Here is a 21,691-nt window from a genome sequence, read left to right on the forward strand (position 1 = left end):
ACACAAAGTATTCATGGACTTCTCCTAAAGTAAGTTCGGGACGGCGTTTTATTGGTAATCCATGCCTGAATATCTTACCACTCACCACTGATTTGAAATATGTTGATATTTTGCGCAGGGTTACTTCTCCGATATTTATCGATAATCGATCGATATTCATTTAACGATGATCGATCTGTAGGATCTACATCGATAGCCAACGCTACAAAACGCCGTGCATAGCAACGAGGAACCAGGAAGTAATTAGCAAATGCAATGGCTCTGTATGTTGACTATGTAGTGAAATGCCATGTATTTTTGTCATATGACAACATGGTTAGTTCAGAGGTACGATTGGTTAAACATGAATCACGCATGTCTCTTGCGATCGCCCACCATCTTGGTCTAAGACGTGTGTTTACTGAGCAGCAACGGTTCTGGATGTCTGTGCACGTGGATAACCAAGATCTTTGCATTGTGTTGCTTATTGTTTAACACCGCAGGGTAATCAAGTGGTTGATATTATTACCGACTTCCATGTCGTTGGGGAATGATGACAAGCAGTGAATCAAGTTACCGTGCCTTACTTTCGGGTCCGCTTAGTACCCTACTTCTGGATCCACATACGATACTTACTTCCGGATCAGCTCAGTACCCTACTTCCGGATCCGCGAAGTGCCCAATTTCCGGATCCACATAATATACCTACTTCCGGATCCGCTTCGTACTCAGCAAAGGCTGTTGGGGCCTATTTTAATGACATAAGATAAGACTTTATATTACATTTTATATTTATATAATTTTTATTATTATTTCTGCGTTTTTATGAAGTTGTGATCATAACTTGACGCTATTATGCCAAGGAAAATAATAATGATTCATAAACACCTACACACGAAATGATCGGAATCCTGCAATGAACTCTGTTTTTTGGCGCGATTTCTCACAATTATGGAACAGAATTCAAAGCATTTCGTCCAGAGTTCCTTTACCTCATTAATGAGGGCTTACGGATGTGTGCACAAACACATCTACTGCGTGCTGTGGTGAAAGGCACTTTCCAAAATAAGGGCTACTTAAAAGTTAGAATTCAAGTAGATTTTACATTCGTCGGGATATGTTTAATATAGTGAATCGGAATAAGATCTTGTCATCATTGATAATACTTTGTGCGAGCTAGTGTGAAGGAGAGTAATTCTCAAAACTTTGGGGACACGTTTGAAGCTTCTTTGATGGGCATTTTAGAAGCTGTTTACGTATACGGAGATTTGGTATTGTACAAAATCAGGAGTGTTGTGAAAAATATACAAAAATACTTTTGCTAAGGAAATAGAACGGTGGCTCGATATATATTTGTACCTTTCGTATCTGTCTGAATCATTGTTTATCCATGACATGATGTGCAAAGTATATTCCTGTCCGAAAATTATTTATTTAACTTGATAGTGATTGTTTTAATTCTATCTTCCCCGTTCTGTGAATAATATTGGGGTATGCTTAACGAATTCTGCAGGCATTCCTTTGTACAGACCTTTACATTACATGTGATTTGAATAAATTTTCGACATACTATTCAGTTGTCTACTTATGTATTAGAGCGATCTATGTAACAAATAGGCACATATCTATAAGTGGAATGATGTTAGGGTTGTTACATTTCCATTTTGCATCTGTTTTATTTTCAGAAGACAATTCTACAGAATTAAAAAAGAACTAACCAGTTTAAATGGGTTTTTTAAATTTAAAGTCTGAATTAAGCCCATCAGAGGATCAGGAGGCTGACAGAAGGTATGAGGAGGAGAGTGCTACCCGTCATACAGTCACATGAGGGTTACTTTTTTGGGTTGAGTCCCATCCGGGATACTAGAATCTGTACTTTACTAAGAAAGTGCAATCCCAAATATAACATATGTAACATTTGTCCACTTTCTAAAAATGGCATTGTGCATTTCATAGCTTTCGGCCGTGGGAGCCGTGCCAATTAACACTTATCAGAGGGGTACACAAAGTCCACAGTCTAGACTACCAGTTGTCCGACTTCCATTTTTGTGGAAGCCGTGGTGGCTGAGCGGTCTAGGCGTATGACTTTATGTGCTGGCGATTAGGTGCCTGACTCTGAGGGTGTGGGTTCGAATCCCGGATAGAACTCAACCCAAACAAGTACTAGAATCTGTACTTTACTAAGAAAGTGCAATCCCTAATATAACATATGTTACATTTGACCACTTTCTAAAAATGGCATTGTGTATTTCTTACCCACACTTGTTACTGTCTTATCGTAAACATAATGATTATAGCGGTACTTCAGATTCAAAGGCTTAAACTTGAATACCTGTGACATACCTGACTACCTGACCTGCTTGCACACCTATAACATCAGGCAGTAGAATGGGAATACCTTGAGACCTCATATCTGCCACATGTATCAAATCAAAGGTGTAAATACATATTTTCAATTTCAACTAATAATCATCGTTTGTCAGAGTAATAATGTATATTGGTTCTACTGTCCTTATGTCATAAAAACGATCCTCGGATGATATTGTTCCCTGTGAAATAATATCTCATATGTGCAAAACGCTCAAATGTAAATAGAAGAATTACTTATAGAGACCCAGGGCGGCGCGGCGTGTGACAGCCCCTATATCAACAACGGGAGGTCAGTTAATGTAACAGAAGGTATGTATGACGTTAACACAGTAATGTGTCGGTGCTAGGTCCACAGTATTACATGGATAACTCTCAAACGTTTTGTCACAGCTCGTTGGGGACGATTTCCATGAAGGTCAAACATAACCAGTGTCAGTGCATGCTTGAAGAAAACGACTTTTATCAACCAAATTTTAGATAGGACCTTATGACCTTACATTTAACTATGCACATAGGGATGCAAAAAACTATATAACGAGAGATAATAGGTAGAAAGTTGGATATTTGACAACATATGTATTTCAAGTATGTATACAAAGTATGCTCTGTATTTCGGTTATTGTCAACTTCAATATAAGGGATAATTTAAAGTTTGATCATGGTTCTAACATTTCACTTTTCGAAAGGTTCTATGTTCATGACACTTCCAAATTTCAAACATTATGTTACAAAACACTGTCAGATGCCTTTCTACAGTTTGACGTGTGCCATGTGTTCTTTATACTTTAAACGAACACCTGTTTCAACTACCCATGTGTTTTCAGCGGGTTGTCTCCAGAGGGACAAGATAGGCAGGATAGTGATTCATAAACACCTACTCATTATATGGTCGGAATTCTGAAATGAACCCTGCTTTGGGGTGAGATTTCTCACGATTATGGAACAGAGTTTAATACATTTCGTCCAGAGTTTCTTTACCTCATTAATGAGGGTTTACGTATGTGTGCACAAACACATCTACTATGTGCTGTGGTGAAACGTAATGTCAGGATTGCTTAAAAGCAGAATTTACATTCGGAACACGTTGAATATAATGAATCGTATTTGTTTTCATGTGTGTGGCATTGTTATGGGAGGGATTTGTAACAGGGATTACTGATGGATGTTGACAGGATTTTTGCAGTTATGTTATGATGTGATTAATTATTTTATCCTTTGATTAAAACTAAATTTGTGCAAGTGAGTGTGAAGGAGAGTAATTCTCAACACTTTGGGCACACGTTTGAAGCTGTTCACGTATACGGAGATTTGGCATTGTACATACCAGAAGGGTTGAGAAAAAGAAATAGAAATGCTTTTGCAAAGGAAATAGAACAGTGGCTCAATATATTAGTACCTTTCGTATCTGTCTGAATCATTATTTATCTATGACATTATTTGCAAAATATATTCCTGTCCGAAAATTATTTTTGTATTTTGTATTAAGGCTATATTCCCCGTTCTCAAATTAATATTGGGCTTAAAGAATTTTGCATGCATTCGTTTGTACAGACCTGTGCATTATATGTGATTTGAAATAATTTCCACAGAATATTCAGTTGTCTACTTATGTATTTTAGAGATCTATGTAACAAATGAGCACATATCTATAAGTGGAATGATGTGAGGGTTAAAACATTTCGTTTTTGCATTTGTTCCAGAACACACAATTCTACACACTTAATAAAGAACTTACCAATTTAATTTTATATTGATTGTCACCAAAACAATTTAAGTCTGAATACATTTGTTTTGTCAATATTTCCGATCCTGACTTAATTTAATGACACTGCCTCTCACTGAGCCTGAGCCTGTCCTGATTGATGTGCTACCTGTAGGGCGGGGCATGCTTGACCGTTTCGCCAACACCTGGTGTCATCACTGACTTTCAGTCATCCACTTATATAAATTCCACAGAAGTTTTTCTCATTACACCAAATGGATTTTGTTTCTTAGGATAGTCAAGACTTTGTGTTCTTTTGCGCTGAGATTAATCAAAGCTAGTTTTCATTCCACGCATTTATTAAAATAAGTGCACTTTACAATACCTGAACTAAAATTTTCGTTAATCCCACCGAGAAATATTTGTGTATTTGCAAACAGTCCAAGTTTATGTTACATTCTGTTCAGCTTTTAATTCATATTACCACGAAGAATTATACCGAAAATTTCACCTTCTAGCAGGAAGAGATAGGGAGACAATAGCTGTCCTTGTCACACTCTGCAACCTAGTTCTGTACAGAAGAATGTAGATGGGTGTCTATTTTGTATGACACAAGATGTAGTATTATCTATAAGAATCTATCTATTTTCTTTCACAAGGCCGAAAGACATTTTTCCAGTGACAATGTTGTAAATTGTTTTAAAACGGTATCAAACACATTTGTAAAGTCTATGATACCCTCAAGAATACCGAACCATCCTGCGGGCTTTTATTGCTCGATGATTAAAGTCATGTTTCGAACACAATCACTTGCCTAACGATACACATGTTATGTGTACTTATGTTTTGACAAGGCTGAACCCCTGGAAACTATATGGAACCAAACTACAGAAAACCATCACCCTATCAACTGCTCGTTCGGTGTTCCAACAAGTACGGTTCTATGCAGTCGGCGCACGACGGTACGATCACGATGACCCACACTGCTATCAAGTCCCCGGTGATAAGCATAGCTTCTGAATGGCCGAGTGAATCAGCTGAGTCAAAGCTTGCAGCTATACTTCCGTTAGTCCTACATTATGGTGAGTCAGCTTTATGGAGGGAAGTGTACGAATGGATGAAGGCCGTCGACGTTTATCAATGATATGAAACCTACCTATGTTGACAAAGCAGTTGCAATGTGCACACAGTATTGCTATACCTTTATAATTTGTTTGCAAGTGTCCCATGGCGGTAAGGGTATGCGTATGGGGGTATACTGTGCGCGTATAACTTGCGAAACAGGTGCTCGGGTCAGCATATTTGCCATGACTCATCTACTTAGGAATAAGATCATTTCCTTTGTTCACTTTAAGAACTCACATTGTTTTCTTTGCATGTTTTCATAAGCAAATTTCAAACTTTACATTTACCATATACGTGATTCGCATTTCTTTTGGAACTGAGTATATACTGACATTTTCCTACATATTAGTTCGAACACATATATTGAGTAAGTATAACAGATAGGAATGATAGCCCTTCGTATCAATGACAAGTTTTCATCTGCCTCTTTGTGGTGACCACCGGGTGTCTGGACCACACCGCCCGTTTACTGCTGTGGGGATGATGCTCTTTGAAACATCTATGTTTACACATTTTATACATATGTATTTTATACATATACATATTCAATAGGCCTCATTCTCATTTAGGAAGATTGCCCAGTGCTGGTCCTCCATACTTTAAGCTGCTCACCAAAGCAAGTTTGGGCAGTTTAGGAATTTATTTTTACTGAATATTCCTATGTATGGCTTGCTCAAAATGTTGGTGATCCGAAATAGTTTCTTTACATTAGCAAGCAGCGCCTAATTGATATATATGTACAAGACTGGCATTACCCAATCAATAATTCATCTTTTCGTGAGCACTATAAACAAGTGAAGTCATCCCTTCTACAACCGGTAATATATATAACATCGCTAAAGCATAGATAACTGAGAAGAGCTTTCTGTAAAATGCGAATTTCACTTCACGATTTTGCTATAAACAGGAAAATACGTGAGAATGGTGTAAATCACTTAGATACAATTGTCCTCATTGTTATTGTGGTATGGAGGATGTGTTTCATGTATTATTTCTTTGTAGTAAGTATTCAGCTCTAAGGAGTAGATAGTTGCCAAACAATTCTGTCGTTGCTACTCAAAGTATGATACATTTGTTAAATGGTACAAATATGAACGTTACTAAATCTGTTACATTATATCTAAAAATGTATTTAATACCAGGTCCCACACGTGACCAAATTGTATTCTGTCGTGTTGTTGTACAATAGGCCATGTGGCCAAAGTACTGAATAAACTCCCAGGACCTTGATTCTAATTTAGACTTATTAACTGCCCCAAAACACGTTTGTGAGATTGTCGTGTTGAAGAGGACACTGAATAATATTTATTTTTTAATGCTTGCATATACGTTATAAACCAATCCTCTACTCACTGTTTACCTACTACCTTTAGCAATACCTTAGGTCCATTACCACCATGTACCTCCACAACTGAATTACTTTTGTACACAGTCATTATGTTATGATTACACAATGCCATTTAGAAAGTGGTCAAATGAAATTTTTTTATGATATATTTGGGATTTTCTTAATAAAGTACAGATTCTAGTACTTTTGTTGGGTTGAGTCCCTCAGAGTCAGGCACCTAATGGCCAGCACACAAAGTCAGCCGCCTAACCCGTTCAGCCACCGCGACTTAAATTGTGGAAAAGCGTAATCCCAAATATAACATATGTTACAACAGTCATTATGCTAAATCCAAATAAGGCTGCTCCGCGAAGATCCGGGTCAACACTGGTTTTCAGCAACCCATGCATGTCTTGAGAAGAAACTTAAAGGGATCGAGTGGGTTATGTAACTGCCGGGATCGATGATCGTTACGTCAGTCACTGGATTGTCTTAGATAGATTACTAACATAACGCCTCCTCATGGCCGATATATTGCTGATTTGGGTATTGAACAAAATACAAACAAGTAACGAAGTCGATATGTCAGGGTGCCAGTTAACACCATCTACTATACGATTCCACTTAAAGTGAGAGAGTTCGCTTTTACAACGCTTTTAGCAATATTCCAGCAACATCGCTGCGGGGGACACCAGAAATGGTCTTCACACATTGTACCCATGTGGGGAATCGAAACCGGGTCTACCTAACAATCTATTGAAAAAAGTATCTTAATTCTTTTCAGAATCTAAATTCAACCTAACGTGTCTGTTTACAAACAAGAGAGGTGTCCTGTCATGACATGCAAATTATCTTACCATATTTAGGTACGATAATTGTACAGTGAGTGGGTGGCTATGATTTAACGCCGCTTATAGCAATATTCCAGCAATATCACGACGGGGGACACCAGAAATGGGCTTCACACATTGTACCCATGTGGGGAATCGAACCCGGGTCTTCAGCGTTTCGAGCGGAGATAAGTTCAGATGAAGTCTGCCTAAAAGGTACTTTGTCATTTGGACTGACAGAAAGTAGTTTCTGAAGAATAGAAGTATATATCAGATAGTTATAGCATTTCATAACTGAACAGATAAATATATTATATAATTGATTCAGTAAGTCTTCTTTTTGCTATATTCCTAGTTGATCCAACAATACGTAAAAAACACTTAGGTAAGCGGAGCACACAATACATGACGTGAGTTATGTCCGGAAACACGTACTTACTATGTCGTTACATGTAATATAACATGTAAGTTTCAAACACATGGAGTTATCGGAAAGTGACTTTTACACGCAGGACAGTCCTGTAACTGGAGGCAATGACATCACGTGATCCTCACTCTTCATATTCATTTCCTGGCGAGAGGTTGTTGATTTCATCATGACGTATGGCCATCAATCATGTCGTGTCATGCCCCTGGTGCTTCTTTTTTCATCTAAATGTGAGATAAAAAGCAACCTCAAGTTTGATATACATCATATATTACCTTAACAAATTGCAGTTCGAAAAAAGAACCAATCAGATCAATTATTTTACTTGTGCAATGCAAAATAAACGGGATTTGTTAAGTGATGATTTTTCATTTTTCCCAATCTTTTCTCCGAAAGTACATTGTTAAAAAATGAAGTTTGTTTCATATTACACTTTCAAAATACGGTGTATCGTGTGTGAATTAAAGAGACCAGAGCCAGCAGCTGTGAATAAGGTGGGAGAAGTGCGTTTCCGGGGATGGACTTCCTGTTGAAGTCAAGTCATTGAATGTAGCCCACACTCCAACACACATCCACACACTCAGCCACACACCACACTGAGAAGATGCACTCAACTATCTGTATATGCCGTAAGTGTTTTTCGTTCAATTTTGACTTCAGGAAAAAATTCAGATTTGTTAGGATTGCAGTTTCTTATTAACAGTGGGATTTTTAATTATTACACCTGACACAAAAACATATCTAAGAATTACATGTTCGTCGTTTGTATTGCTAATGAGATGATCTGAAAAGTTTTACTCGTGAAATGATAACACGATGTCATTCGTTATTGTTGATATTGTAGCTACTATTAAATAGTGTCTGGTTAAAAGCTGAACTGTGACTCATTTGGGATGGTTTCACAGATTTCCAGCAGTGGAACTATATATGTATATGGGTAAACCTGTTTGTTGTGTATAAAGTATATAATTTGAAATGTATTCATACATCTGTGGTATTTCCAAAACTAATTGACTAAACGGTCTTTACTACTGCACATTTATCCCCCGGAATTCACCTTTGTTGGAAGATATTATACTTACACTTTATACAGAAGAAGTTATATGTACATGTATGTTACAGTTCCCTAAAGTGTACCTTTATATATGTCTATGCAATGATTTTTTTAACTAACACACGAAACCTTTCATAATAAAAATACTTACTATGTGAAAAAAATAATTTTATTTTTTTCTTTGTTTGGAGAACTAAAGTTTCGATCACATACTGGAAACCATATCATCACTGAATAAGATAATCATTTTGGGTTATACATTTGCATATAATTGAGGTCCGTGGTATATGACACGTTTGTATCACACACCATCTCCAGAACGTTATGCCATAGGGCAATATGTACCGTTAAACGCATGCTCAGTCCGGTTGAATCATGAGACCCCCCGGCAGTGATCATGTGTATTACTCATCTCGACCTAGTGTCCACGTATCGGTCTAATATGGAAAAGGGTTACGATCGATCGTTAATTAAACACGTACTTATCCAGATAAGAAATTATTTCATTAGCAATTTCATTTGTATCTCTTCAAACGGGTAAAAAAATAGTCCACAGATCTGGTCTGGACAATACAGTACCCTGACCATATAACCTCACAAGTATCATATGTGTTCATAATAGAATATTTGACACATTCCCAATCATTATTGTATTAATAGTTACATCATAATTATGTATGGAGAAAAATGGGGTTTTGCAATTTTGAATGTACAGGATAAAGGTGACAGTGAATGGACAGTCAATACTAAAATAAATAAATAAATAAATAAAATGAAGAAATGAATGAATGAAGAACGAACAAATGAATGAATGCAATCTTAATAAATGTCACTTTACAAGGCTATAATGAATACCGCAGTACACATGTATTTACTATTTACAATGTTCAGTGCCATTGAAATTTAAGTCAGAGCCCACACATTACTAATAAAGTGTTTTATCAACAGTGATGGTCTTCCTGAGTCCCGTCACTGCTATGAGTATCGAAGTCCCTGGGGGTGCGGCCTATGACAGTTTACCCTCCCCCGGAGTTCCCCAACACTCCAGACACAGGTAAAACACTGACACTTGTCAAACTTACGTGGTACCTTGGAATTTGTGATGTGTCAGAACGAGCAAGTTTTGTTGGTCGTTTTAACAAATTAGTAGCAATATCTTGGCGGGTGACACCTGAAATAGGAGTGTGCTATGTTAGGGGATTATATAAGTACATGTGTCAGAAATAATTCGAGTGAGACTTTTCATTTAAATTTACTCACTCACACCACATGTTGCGTTAGTGTAAAAATACATATTTAGTTTATGTACAAAATATTTATTTTTGATTTATCAACATAATTGTATAATCGGTGTTATAATAGGACAATATTTAAATAACACTGCTAATTGTTAAACATTTTACACGCCTCGAGTTATAAACCTATAAAATAACACATAACATAAACAGTCATACATTCGGAGGATCTTGAATCTCTCAATCGATGAAATCTACCTGTTCGAAGACTGTGTTCTCATTATTCATATTTAAGAATATACATTATTCATATTTGATTACATATATTATTCAAATTGAATAACATATATTATTCATACTTACTATTATATATAATTCATGTAATATATATGATATTCATATCTGATATATAATATTCAGTATTCCACCATGACATGTTCGTTTTTGATTGGCTGTTACTAAAACATTAGAAGTGAAAAAAATTCAATAACCACTTCTGAGAGCCGGGTCACTGCGCATAGTGTCAAAACACTACGCAAGAATAATAAGTGCATATTTAAAACGCGTTTTATTCATGGTGCATATGTCATGGTAGAATGGAGATAATCCTATTGTGTTTACATTTTGGAAGTGATTATAGTTGGTTGAACGCTGCTAAATGTCATTTAAAACCGAACACGTGAGGTTTTAAATGAAACATTTAGCAGCGTTCAACCAACTATAATCACTTCCAAAATGTAAACACAATAGGATTATCTCCTAATTATATCTTTCATATTGAATAATATATGATTCATATTTGCTGATATATATACTTGCCCCTCAGACGCCAGACTTTCATCTACTCCTCCTCGACAACGACGTCAACCCCTCCGACAAATGACGGCAGCTCTGCGGTACAAGAGGTCACAATGACCCTGCAAGATTTTGACTCAGACACAGCAGCTGGGTAATATTTTCACTGCAAAACATATCCAAAAAGAGTTACGAGTTACTACATGACATTGTGTGTTTTCAGCTGAACAACCGATAGTTGGACGGGTCTTTACAGGCGTATTCATGCATGCCTACTGAAAAAGAAACAATTGAGATGTGACCAGTATCGGCACTGCGCACCACCAGATAGGAGTGTTTATTAAATGTTTATTTTGTACACTAAAGCGACGGAGATGAGTAAATATTACCTACCATAAATATAGGAGGATTGTGTATTTTGAGATGTCTACTTTGCACACTGCTATGAAGTGTCTCACTGGTATAAACACAGTACCTCTCTCGTATCAAAGCCCTGAAGATCCGTAGCTTGTATCACTCTACCGGTACCACACGCTACCCAAAACATGTGTTTGCCTGTCGTCACAAGGCAGTACTGGTGCCACACTCGCACCCTTTTTCACAAGACCCGTGAAGATCCGGGGTAGAATTGATCTTCATGAACCCATGCTTATCGCCACGTAGCTGGAATATTGCTGAGTGCGGCGTTTAACTACAAGCACAAGCATATTACCTGACTATTCCGGCCAGACAACCAAACATTTCGGAAAACTACTCGGGTGTATCCTTTCAGACATTTCTAGAGCATGCTGGTGTAGAGAGAGTTAGTTGGTTGTTGTTTTACGTCGCACTCAGCAATATTCCAGCTACATGGCGGCGGTTAGTAAATAATCGAGTTTGGACCAGACAATCCACTGATCAACTACATGAGAATCGAGCTCCGCAATTGAGCGAAGACTTATTAATGCAAAATGCCACCTTATAAGTTTTCACTGTAAAATGTTGAATAGACACCTTTGTGTCGAACTTTGATGGGTCGAATTCACGGTTGTCTCGAAGCTTGGTCCCTGGGTATTCTTTGATCAGTCATCCTATGCGGTTGCGTCGAACTTTGAATAACTCCGTGTATTTACGTAGGTCCCATTAACTGCGACACAGCTCAGTCACATAACTGTAAGACCTACTTGCGTTCCGGATACTGTGAACATTTATGCATTCCAGATTCCTGCAATGTCTTCAGCATGGAAGAGATACCTGCGAGCTGGACATCGATGACATCCCACTGAAGGACGTTTTACAAGGGTGTGGAAACAGTTTTAGGGTTGGCTACTACAACGCAGGTACCTCATTCATTCATTCGTTTGTTTGTTCGTGTGTTGGTTTGTTCATTCATTCATTTATTTATTTATTCATTTATTTGAAGGAGTGTGAACATGAATAGGTAAGCATGACGGAAGAATGTAGATGCTAAGCCCGGAGAAGCCACACACACACGCGCCCGCTGCTATAAAATAGTTCAATAATTTTGGCGGTTTGTTAGCCAAGTGGTTAAAGCGTTCACACTTCACACAAAAATCCAGGTTCGAATTCTCACATGCGTTCCATTAAGTGAGCCCACCTTGTTGTCCTCTGTCATGATATTGCCATATTTGTAACAGGTGCGTCTTGTGAGTTTTGCCTAGTTTCACTAATGGAGGGTAAATGTGTGCTTCTCCAAACACCGTCTTAACTTAGATCTGTATGGTTGTAATCTTACCCGGATGTTGGTTTCAGAGTACAAGTGTGTGTGTAATGAAGACTCAGTATCATGTGACAAGTCACATAAGAAGCAGCAACACCGAAAACCCGATGTCAAAGGTGAGTGAGGACGTGTTGGACAGAACACTGTACGGCGTTAATCCTCTCTATAGTTTGACCTCGACTGAAATATATTACGATGCTTTGATCCTCAACACATTTATTTCTTCAGCATGTATCGTATTCAACTTGCATCGGTATTTATCTGTCACGTTTTAGCGAAAGTACTGAATGAATACATCGAACGTAGGACGCAGGGGGGGATAACACTTTTTGAGAAAGGGGGTGCACAGTTCATTTTCACTCGTTTTCTCGAGGGTTTCAATGGTCATTTCACACACACACACACAAACCCCTATTGATCCGCCTGTGGGATGGTGACTTAATGGATTCATCCGAATTCCCATATTACAATATGTAAGTTTGTCTGGTGCAGTCACTTAAACACAGAAGAACGGGAAAAAATTGTTATTTTCTGTTTTTCAGTTTTATCATCGGGATATGTCGGCACCTGAGGCTCAACGTATGTGAGTACATGTATATGCTTATATCACAGGGATTCTTCACATATACCTATCATCGGAGGTGATATAGTCTAGGTTAAGGTTAAAGACCCGGGTTCGATTCCCCACATGGGTACAATGTGTGAAGCCCATTTTAGTGTCCCCCTCTGTCACATTGCTGGAATATTGCTAAAAGCAGTAAAAAATTATACTCACTCCCTCATTTCGTGCTTGTATAATTGGAATATTGAATTATAAAAATAAACTGTATGGTTAGTGATACAACTGAAACAGCTTTTTGTGTTTTGGTAAAAGCACTTATGTATTAAGATACTAGACCGTCATTTGATTAACAAGTGACTCTAATATATTATGATCTGTATTCTTTGCCAAGGTGGCAGTGTTACGACGACGACGACCACGACGACGACCACGACCACGCATACAACCTCTCCATCATCAACCGTACAACCTACCAGCATAACATCACACGTCTCCACTCCCGGAATTGACACACGCGCCATTGAAATGACCACACCCTCTGATGGTAAGTGAGTGAGCATGGTTTAATACCGTCTTAAGCAATGTTCCTGCAACATCACGGCGGCTGACAACATTATGTGCCTCACACATAATACCAGAAAGGGGATCCGAACCCGGGTCATGGACGTAACGAGCCTACGCTCTAACCGCAAGGCTACACGACCGCCAGATGGTAATGGAGTGATCCACGACAGTGTGTCAGTTATGTCATGGCTTGTCATTGTTAAACGTGATACATGACATAGGAGAGTATTATCATTATTATATTTATATAGCGCACATATCCAGGCAACTAGTGCATGCTCAAGGCGCTGGTATTTTTCCCCTCGATCATTGGATGTCAATCTCAAAGGCACATCGTATTATTAGTCTCAACTCCCTGGGAGTATGTAACTCTTGCAGCCACTAGGCGCACCGAGTTTTTATGGCTATTCTCATCCTAACGAGGTACCCATTCACAGCTGGGTGGACTTGGACACATAGTCACAGTACTTTGTCCAACTTCACTGCACATGTGGCCACCATCTGGTCATATTCCAACGGATTCGCGGGTTCTTTTAAATGCACATGGTTGTGTACTGTACACTAGGGGTTGTGACAACACTGAAAGAGTCTGCACACGAAGTTGACTCCAAGATTTTTACAGCTGGTCACAGGTGGTTCGATCCCGGCACCTCATGCTCGCTGGATCGCTAGCCTGGGGTCTTAACCAGCTCGCCCACCGCGCCCCCAGAGTACCAATGTGATGAACATAGGTATAGTAACAAACATCCTTTACCGTCGAAACCGGGATTCGAACTCCACACCAGAGAGTTCCGCATCTGAAGCACACTGAACCACCGAGTTACGACCACTGTTCCTATCTACCCTCCCACTATAAATTATGTATTGTATAGATTTTTGTTATGAAGACATTTTCATACCGTTCATGTCAGTTAGATATGAAAACTAATTGCTGATCTAATTTAAATATGTAGTTATATATGGTTTCATATGACACATCTTGATTTATATTTCCCTTTGCCAGGATCTACGGTTAGTGCGAACTCTACCGTTGGTGCATTCGAGGACGGGAATGGTCACCTGTTGGGTGGCATAATTGGGGGCGTGGCAGGGGGCGTGGTCCTTACCATTTCCTTCATTCTCCTCTGGAGTTTCTGCAGGCGTCGAATGACGTGAGTAGTAATGAGTAAGCTAATGCTGTAAATAACACGACTGTCAACAACACTGTAGCTTTATAAAGGTGGCCTTTGAAAAAAAAACGTCTTTCGACATGGTGTGGTGGAGAGGCAAAGGTAATTTGTATATTGCACAGTAAAACCCACATTAAGCATGTCAACCTACAATTTCTTGTCCTGAAAACGGGAAGGTCCGTGGTTTCAGTCCCCCAACTTTACGACTCAACTTGTTGTTGCCGTGATTGGTGCCCGGGATAAACAAAGGAATGTTCGCCTCTTAGACAATATATAGTGTGTAAGGGGTGCAATCACTGTTACGTAATGATTCTCAAGCTGAAGTTAATGCAGTAGTTAACCGGGAATCAGTCCATAAAAGAACTCGATGTGAAACGAACAAATAGTAATAGGATGTAATTACCAATTAGTTTAAAAAATTAATTAAGTTTAACACAACAAATTACACAATGCACTATAAATGTGGCAGTATGATACAAAAGCAGTGATTATACAATAAACATATCAACAATGTTTCCAAAATAGACTGAGCATCGTCTATTTTTGCTGGCCTTTTTTGTAAATTTAAATATAATGTGAGATGAGATGAGAGGTAAGAGCAAACTCCTCTTATATACCTAAGAAATCTCATAACATATGTCATGGTAACAGTGTTAATGAGATCAGTAAATAACATTTCTTAATATATTTTCTTCTTTCAGAGCGTCCTCTAGTGGAAATGTGACGTCTTCAGATGTGAAGGTTAAAGAAGATGTAAGTATACATGTATTGATGCATAATCATGTTCATTGGAGACAAGGGCAATGAAAAAACTGGCAGTAATTTGGTGATAGTTCATCCGCGGGTTTTCTCTTTTGAAACAGAAGGTGGTCGGTAATGAAACCATTTGACCTCTTTTGGCTCGGTATTGGTATGGATAAAAGAATCGAGTTTTACTTTAGTATTGTCCCGTTAATAGGAATTAGTAGCTGTATGGAAGGCATCTCCTCTATTTAAACTGTTCCAACGTTACATTGAGGTACAGGTTTCCTCATGAAGGTTTTGTGTAAATCAAACTGTAATTTGTATATTTCACAGCAAAACCCACAGGAATCTGCACCGCGTCGGAACATTAAACATGTCAACCTGCAATCTCTTGTGTTAACTTCTGCTATGCAAGTTATCATATCCCGGAGCTGCTTATTCTCCTACTGGATTGTCCGGTCCTTTGATCATTCAGTTGTCTAAGTTATTTATAGGCCAACGTCACATGGCATGAAATACTTCCGTACGGCGTGAGGCAAAAACTACCTCAATTTTCAGGCAAATTTTGTGAAAGGCGGGTGTTATATCTGTAGCTGAAAATACTATACACTGTTGTACTTTCAGGACCGACGTGCCCTCTGTGACAAACACAGTGACGCAGCTAGTTCAGAATATCACACCTACGAGCTTCCGGATGTCATAGGAACACTTCCACCATACGCAACTTCCGCTGATTTGACTGGACCGGAAGTGAGGTCAGGTGATGTCGATGACTATAACCGGCTGGGCGACCACGTGAAGACCCATACCGGACCGACGCATATGTATGACCACCTTGACAAAACAAAGCTGAAATTGAAACAGCAAGTGATAAACAATGATTATAATCACGCAGTTGTGGAAGGGGAGGTAACTGTGGATGATGTTTCGCATCAGGACAACAGGCATGAAACGTCTGGCACAATAGGTGCTGAAGAGCCACCGTATTACACGATTGACCAAGAGGACTCAGGGAAGGGACTTAATCATAAATATTTTGTTTTAGAGAAAACACAAGAAACGCCGGACACACCGCCTTACTCAAAGCTTTCCTTTGACTAACACTAAAGTTTATTCCATTTCAAATGCAATAGGCTATTATGTGTGGCGTTTTGGGATGAATATAACCCTCCGAAGAAACTGTGCTCTATGAATCATAGTATTTGCACTGTTTTGCTGGCGCAACTGTCAAGAAAATATTCATTACCGACATAATCTTTCCACTGAATCTGTCCTTGGCATAATATACCAGGAGAGACGTGCATTCACTGCTATTATAGATGGATTGCTTTATTTACATAGTTGTGACGCTAAAACATAAAAAGAGTAACATATATACACGTGTTTATGTGTGTTATAATAGATAGATAGACAGATAGATAGGTAGATAGATAGATAGATTGATTGATTGATTGACTGATTCACTGTGTGAGACTATAATTATCGTCAACACATCAGGAGTAAAACTGTTGTGAAATTGTACAATATAAAAAAAACATTGTGGTAAAGAGTAAAATCGTTAATGTTCCTATCATCTTGATTAAATGTTTTAAGTAGTTTGTTGCTCTAGTATGGTGATCTACCTTCAGTTGTTGGCGATCTATAGCCCGTTTTTATTTTGTTTTGTCCAAATAGTGCTATTAGTTTTAACTTTCCACGCTAGTTTTAATTCTAATTGTGATATTCTAGTTGTTTGACTGTCCTTCGTCGACAGGTTTTTATAATATACATATATTCCATTTCAATGTCAATTGTGTTCTCGTCACGATATGGCTGCAATATTGCCGATGTGACGTTAAATAATAACTCACTCACTTACTCTTTTGAAACAGAAGGTGGGCGGTAATCAGTAAACCATTTGACCTCTATTGGCTTGGTATTGGTATGGATAAAAGAATCGAGTTTCACTTTAGTATTGTCCCGTTAATAGGAATAAGTAGCTGTATGGAAGGCATCTTCTCTATTTAAACTGTTCCAACGTTACATTGAGGTACAGGTTTCCTCATGAAGGTTTTGTGTAAACCAAACTGAAATTTGTATATTTCACAGCAAAACCCACAGGAATCTGCACCGCGTCGTAACATTAAACATGTCAACCTGCAATTTCTTGTGTTAACTTCTGCTATGCAAATTATCATATCACGAATCTGCTTATTCTCCTACTGGATTGTCCGGTCCTTTGATCATTTGATTGTCTAAGTTATTTATAGGCCAACGTCACATGTCAGGAATATTTCTTTACGGCGTCAGGCAAAAACTACCTCCATTTTCAGGCAAATTTTGTGAATGGCGGGTGTTGTATCTGTAGCTGAAAATACTGTACACTGTTGTACTTTCAGGACCGACGTGCTCTCTGTGACAAACACAGTGACGCAGCTAGTTCAGAATATCACACCTACGAGCTTCCGGATGTCATAGGAACACTTCCACCATACGCAACTTCCGCTGATTTGACTGGACCGGAAGTGAGGTCAGGTGATGTCGATGACTATAACCGGCTGGGCGACCACGTGAAGACCCATACCGGACCGACGCACATGTATGACCACCTTGACAAAACAAAGCTGAAATTGAAACAGCAAGTGATAAACAATGATTATAATCACGCAGTTGTGGAAGGGGAGGTAACTGTGGATGATGTTTCGCATCAGGACAACAGACGTGAAACGTCAGACACAATAGGCGCTGAAGATCCACCGTACTACACGATTGACCAAGAGGACTCGGGGAAGGGAATTAATCATAAATATTTTGTTTTAGAGAAAACACAAGAAACGCCGGACACACCGCCTTACTCAAAGCTTTCCTTTGACTAACACTTAAAGTTTATTCCATTTCAAATGCAATAGGCTATTATGTGTGGCGTTTTGGGATGAATATAACCCTCCGAAGATACTGTGCTCTATGAATCATAGTATTTGCACTGTTTTGCTGGTGCAACTGTCAAGAAAATATTCATTACCGAAATAATCTTTCCACTGAATCTGTCCTTGGCATAATATACCCGGAGAGACGTTATCTATGTGCATTCACTGCTGTTATAGACGGATTGCTTTATTTAGATAGATGTGACGCTAACACATAAACAGAGTAACATATCTACAGAATCACGGCGGGGAACACCAGAAATGGGCTTCACACATTGTACCCTTGTGGGGATTCGAACCCGGGTCTTCGGCGTGACGAGCCAACGCTTTAACCACTAGGCTACCCCACCGCCCCGATAGATAGATAGATAGATAGATAGATAGATAGATAGATAGATAGATAGATTGGTTGACTGATTCACTGTGTGAGACTATAATTATCGTCAACACATCAGGAGTGAAACTGTTACGTCAATTGTACAATATAAAAAAAAAATCTTCATTGTGGTAAAGAGTAACATCGTTAATGTTCCTATCATCTTGATTAAATGTTTTAATTAGTGTGTTATTGTGTTGTTGCATGCTCTTGTACAACCTTCTCTATCTATAAACTTATTCATTGCTGGACCTGGCTTCATGATGTTCTCGGTTGCCAGCATCCGCTCATTAAGGGTTCCCTATTCCTATCATCATCAGGACGGGGGGCACCAACTATGCGCTCCATGTATGGAATCGAACCTGGTCTTTAATATATGAATTTTTGTATATTGTCAATTTATCTGCAGGACAACAAAAGTGACAAAACACTACAAATGACCAGAACAAAAGTTCATACTTATCATATAACCACATATACGCGACCATGAATTGAATATTCTTAGTTTCTCCGATTTATATACTCAGAGTGTGTGAGTTTAGTTTTACGCCGCACTCAGGAATATTCCAGCTATATGGCGGCGGTATGTAAATAATCGAGTCTGGACCAGACAATCCAGTGATCCAAATGGGAACTGATGACATGTGTTAACCAAGTCAGCGAGCCTAACCACCCGATCCAGTTAGTCGTCTCTTACAAGCATGGGTTACTGAAGATCAATATTCTAATCCGGACCTTCACGGGTATTATGTACTCAGAATGTTTGGGAAGCACGTGTGAACTGGCGTCTGGGCGACACTTCTACTGTTCACAAGTCACATGAAATCCAACACTCGATGTCATAATGTCTCCTCTTGCTAACGTTGTACCATCCCAGTGGTAAACGTCGGGGCTCACAGTACATCCCACGCTGACACTAAAATACTCTCTGTTTCCGTCACGTGACGCTCATAATTAAGGTTTCATGGTCATTTCGATCAAACTCTCATGGTGCACGCAGCGAGATGATCACGATGTTCATTGCGTTAAAGCAATGTCTATGTCACGCATTTCGTGATATGCTTGGAAGTAATAATAGCGCGTCTGTTAAATGTAAGTGCCCATGTCACTGAGTTTAACCGGAAATGTTTGCGGAAGTGGTAAGGCCTGACGGGAAACTGACTCAATATTTCTCTTTCTTCTGTTTGTGCAGTGTTGTCTTGTTCAAGTATCACTGCAGTGATGTATTGTAACTGCCGAGTGGTTTCGCAGTTCAAATTGGTCATCAAGCTCTAATTACGCTGTGTGATTCTTCTAACATTGCATTTACAAGGCTTTGAGGTTGTAGATTTTTCTACACATGATTTTGAATAAGATATAAAACAAATATAATTGTTTGTTTTTGTTGCATTTTTACAGTAGCGCATACTCATTACAATTCATAATACGTTACGAAAAAGTAAATGGCAACTTGACCAGTACTTATAAAACGTGTCGATATTTGAATTTATGGAGGCTGCATATTTAGTTAGTCTATACTACTCAGTTAGCTCCCTTTGGATTTCTTTGAATTCTGGCACTTTGTTTTGTGAATATATAATGTTTTGTTATTAATGTGATGATGTTAAGTGTGTTATTATTTCTTTCGGTATAGCCAAGGAAAACCATATCTTGTGATATATTCATATTTATCTGAGATTCTGATAGCTGCCAATTTTTCAAATCATTCCAAACGGAACATATATAATGGCATTCCCAGATCAAATGGAATATAGATTCCTTTTCTGCAGAACAAAAGCTGAACACCAAATGTTTAAATTGCTTTCAACGAACAAGATATAATGCTGGGGGATGGGGTCGTTGTTGCATATTTGTGTCAAGTGATACATTATATCCTCCAGACTGTGTGCATAGATCGATGACGTCCTTTGACATCCACATAGTCTCTGAAATAAGCCAAGTCTGTCATGCAGACCCGGAAACAAATACACCCAGCACAAACCATGTGTCTAGGATGTGTGGCAAATCTAGATAACCACTTTTTTTTACTGTGCAGATCTGTTGACTTCTCTAGCGAGGACACAGCTTCTAATCAGTTAATCGTCTCTCGTTGTCATCATTCGTGTTGAGGGAGACTCCACCATCACTCCCAAAGACCCTGGGCCAAGACCTCAAGAACCTTCTCTGTACCCTGGCCATCTCCGTCCCCACGCACACAACATGTGTTGTTACACTGAAGATACACTGACATACACAATCCTGTAATTTCTTGAGTTTTTCATTCTAAGGTGATCGCAACTCCCATACCTTAACACAGACGTACGACTGGCGTAGCGCTAAGGTTGCTTCGTCCAACGGCACCCTGGTATAGAGAGGGGACGATTTCTGAAAAAATGACTTTAAGGGTGAAAATAAACAGTAACATTGCAAAGGCGGATCCAGAAATTTTCAGGGTGGGGGGTCACACCTTGGCTCCGCCATTGCAAAACATTAACTTCAATGTGGTCTTTAGTCATTTTCAAAAGGGGTGGGTGGGTCGAACCACCTGAACCCCCCCTCTGGATCCGCCACTGCATTGAGAGCTTGTATTGGGAAGGTGTGTTTTCAGGGAGAGGTGTGGGGGAAATAACATTCCTGTCACACATACATTCAGAGATCCTGTCACACATACATTCAGTGATCCTGTCACACATACATTCAGTGATCCTGTCACACATGCATTCAGTGATCCTGTCACACATACATTCAGTGATCCTGTCACACATACATTCAGTGATCCTGTCACACATACATTCAGTGATCCTGTCACACATACATTCAGTGATGG

At 38.9% G+C, this 21,691-nt stretch overlaps 1 protein-coding gene across 1 annotated transcript; it reads left to right on the top strand.

Moving 5' to 3' along the window:
• Positions 1-8,333: 8,333 nt before the first annotated feature.
• Positions 8,334-17,170, top strand: LOC124258718. Its single transcript, XM_046692795.1, has 10 exons — positions 8,334-8,389; positions 9,763-9,868; positions 10,876-10,998; positions 12,045-12,163; positions 12,597-12,680; positions 13,107-13,147; positions 13,518-13,670; positions 14,694-14,841; positions 15,561-15,612; positions 16,228-17,170. The coding sequence occupies exons 7-10, from the start codon at positions 13,652-13,654 to the stop codon at positions 16,702-16,704; spliced, it is 696 nt and encodes a 231-aa protein (XP_046548751.1). The 5' UTR covers positions 8,334-8,389; positions 9,763-9,868; positions 10,876-10,998; positions 12,045-12,163; positions 12,597-12,680; positions 13,107-13,147; positions 13,518-13,651; the 3' UTR covers positions 16,705-17,170.
• The last annotated feature ends 4,521 nt before the right edge of the window (positions 17,171-21,691 follow it).

The sequence above is a fragment of the Haliotis rubra genome, unplaced genomic scaffold, assembly GCF_003918875.1.
Source record: "Haliotis rubra isolate DU_JTF1 unplaced genomic scaffold, ASM391887v1 Scf7, whole genome shotgun sequence".
NCBI classification, from domain to species: Eukaryota; Metazoa; Mollusca; class Gastropoda; order Lepetellida; family Haliotidae; genus Haliotis; species Haliotis rubra.

Excerpts from the sequence above, each read along its gene's own strand:
- LOC124258718 (XM_046692795.1), top strand. Across the intron at positions 14,842-15,560 it reads TTCTGCAGGCGTCGAATGAC|AGCGTCCTCTAGTGGAAATG; the intron begins GTGAGTAGTAAT and ends TTCTTCTTTCAG. Across the intron at positions 15,613-16,227 it reads ATGTGAAGGTTAAAGAAGAT|GACCGACGTGCCCTCTGTGA; the intron begins GTAAGTATACAT and ends TTGTACTTTCAG.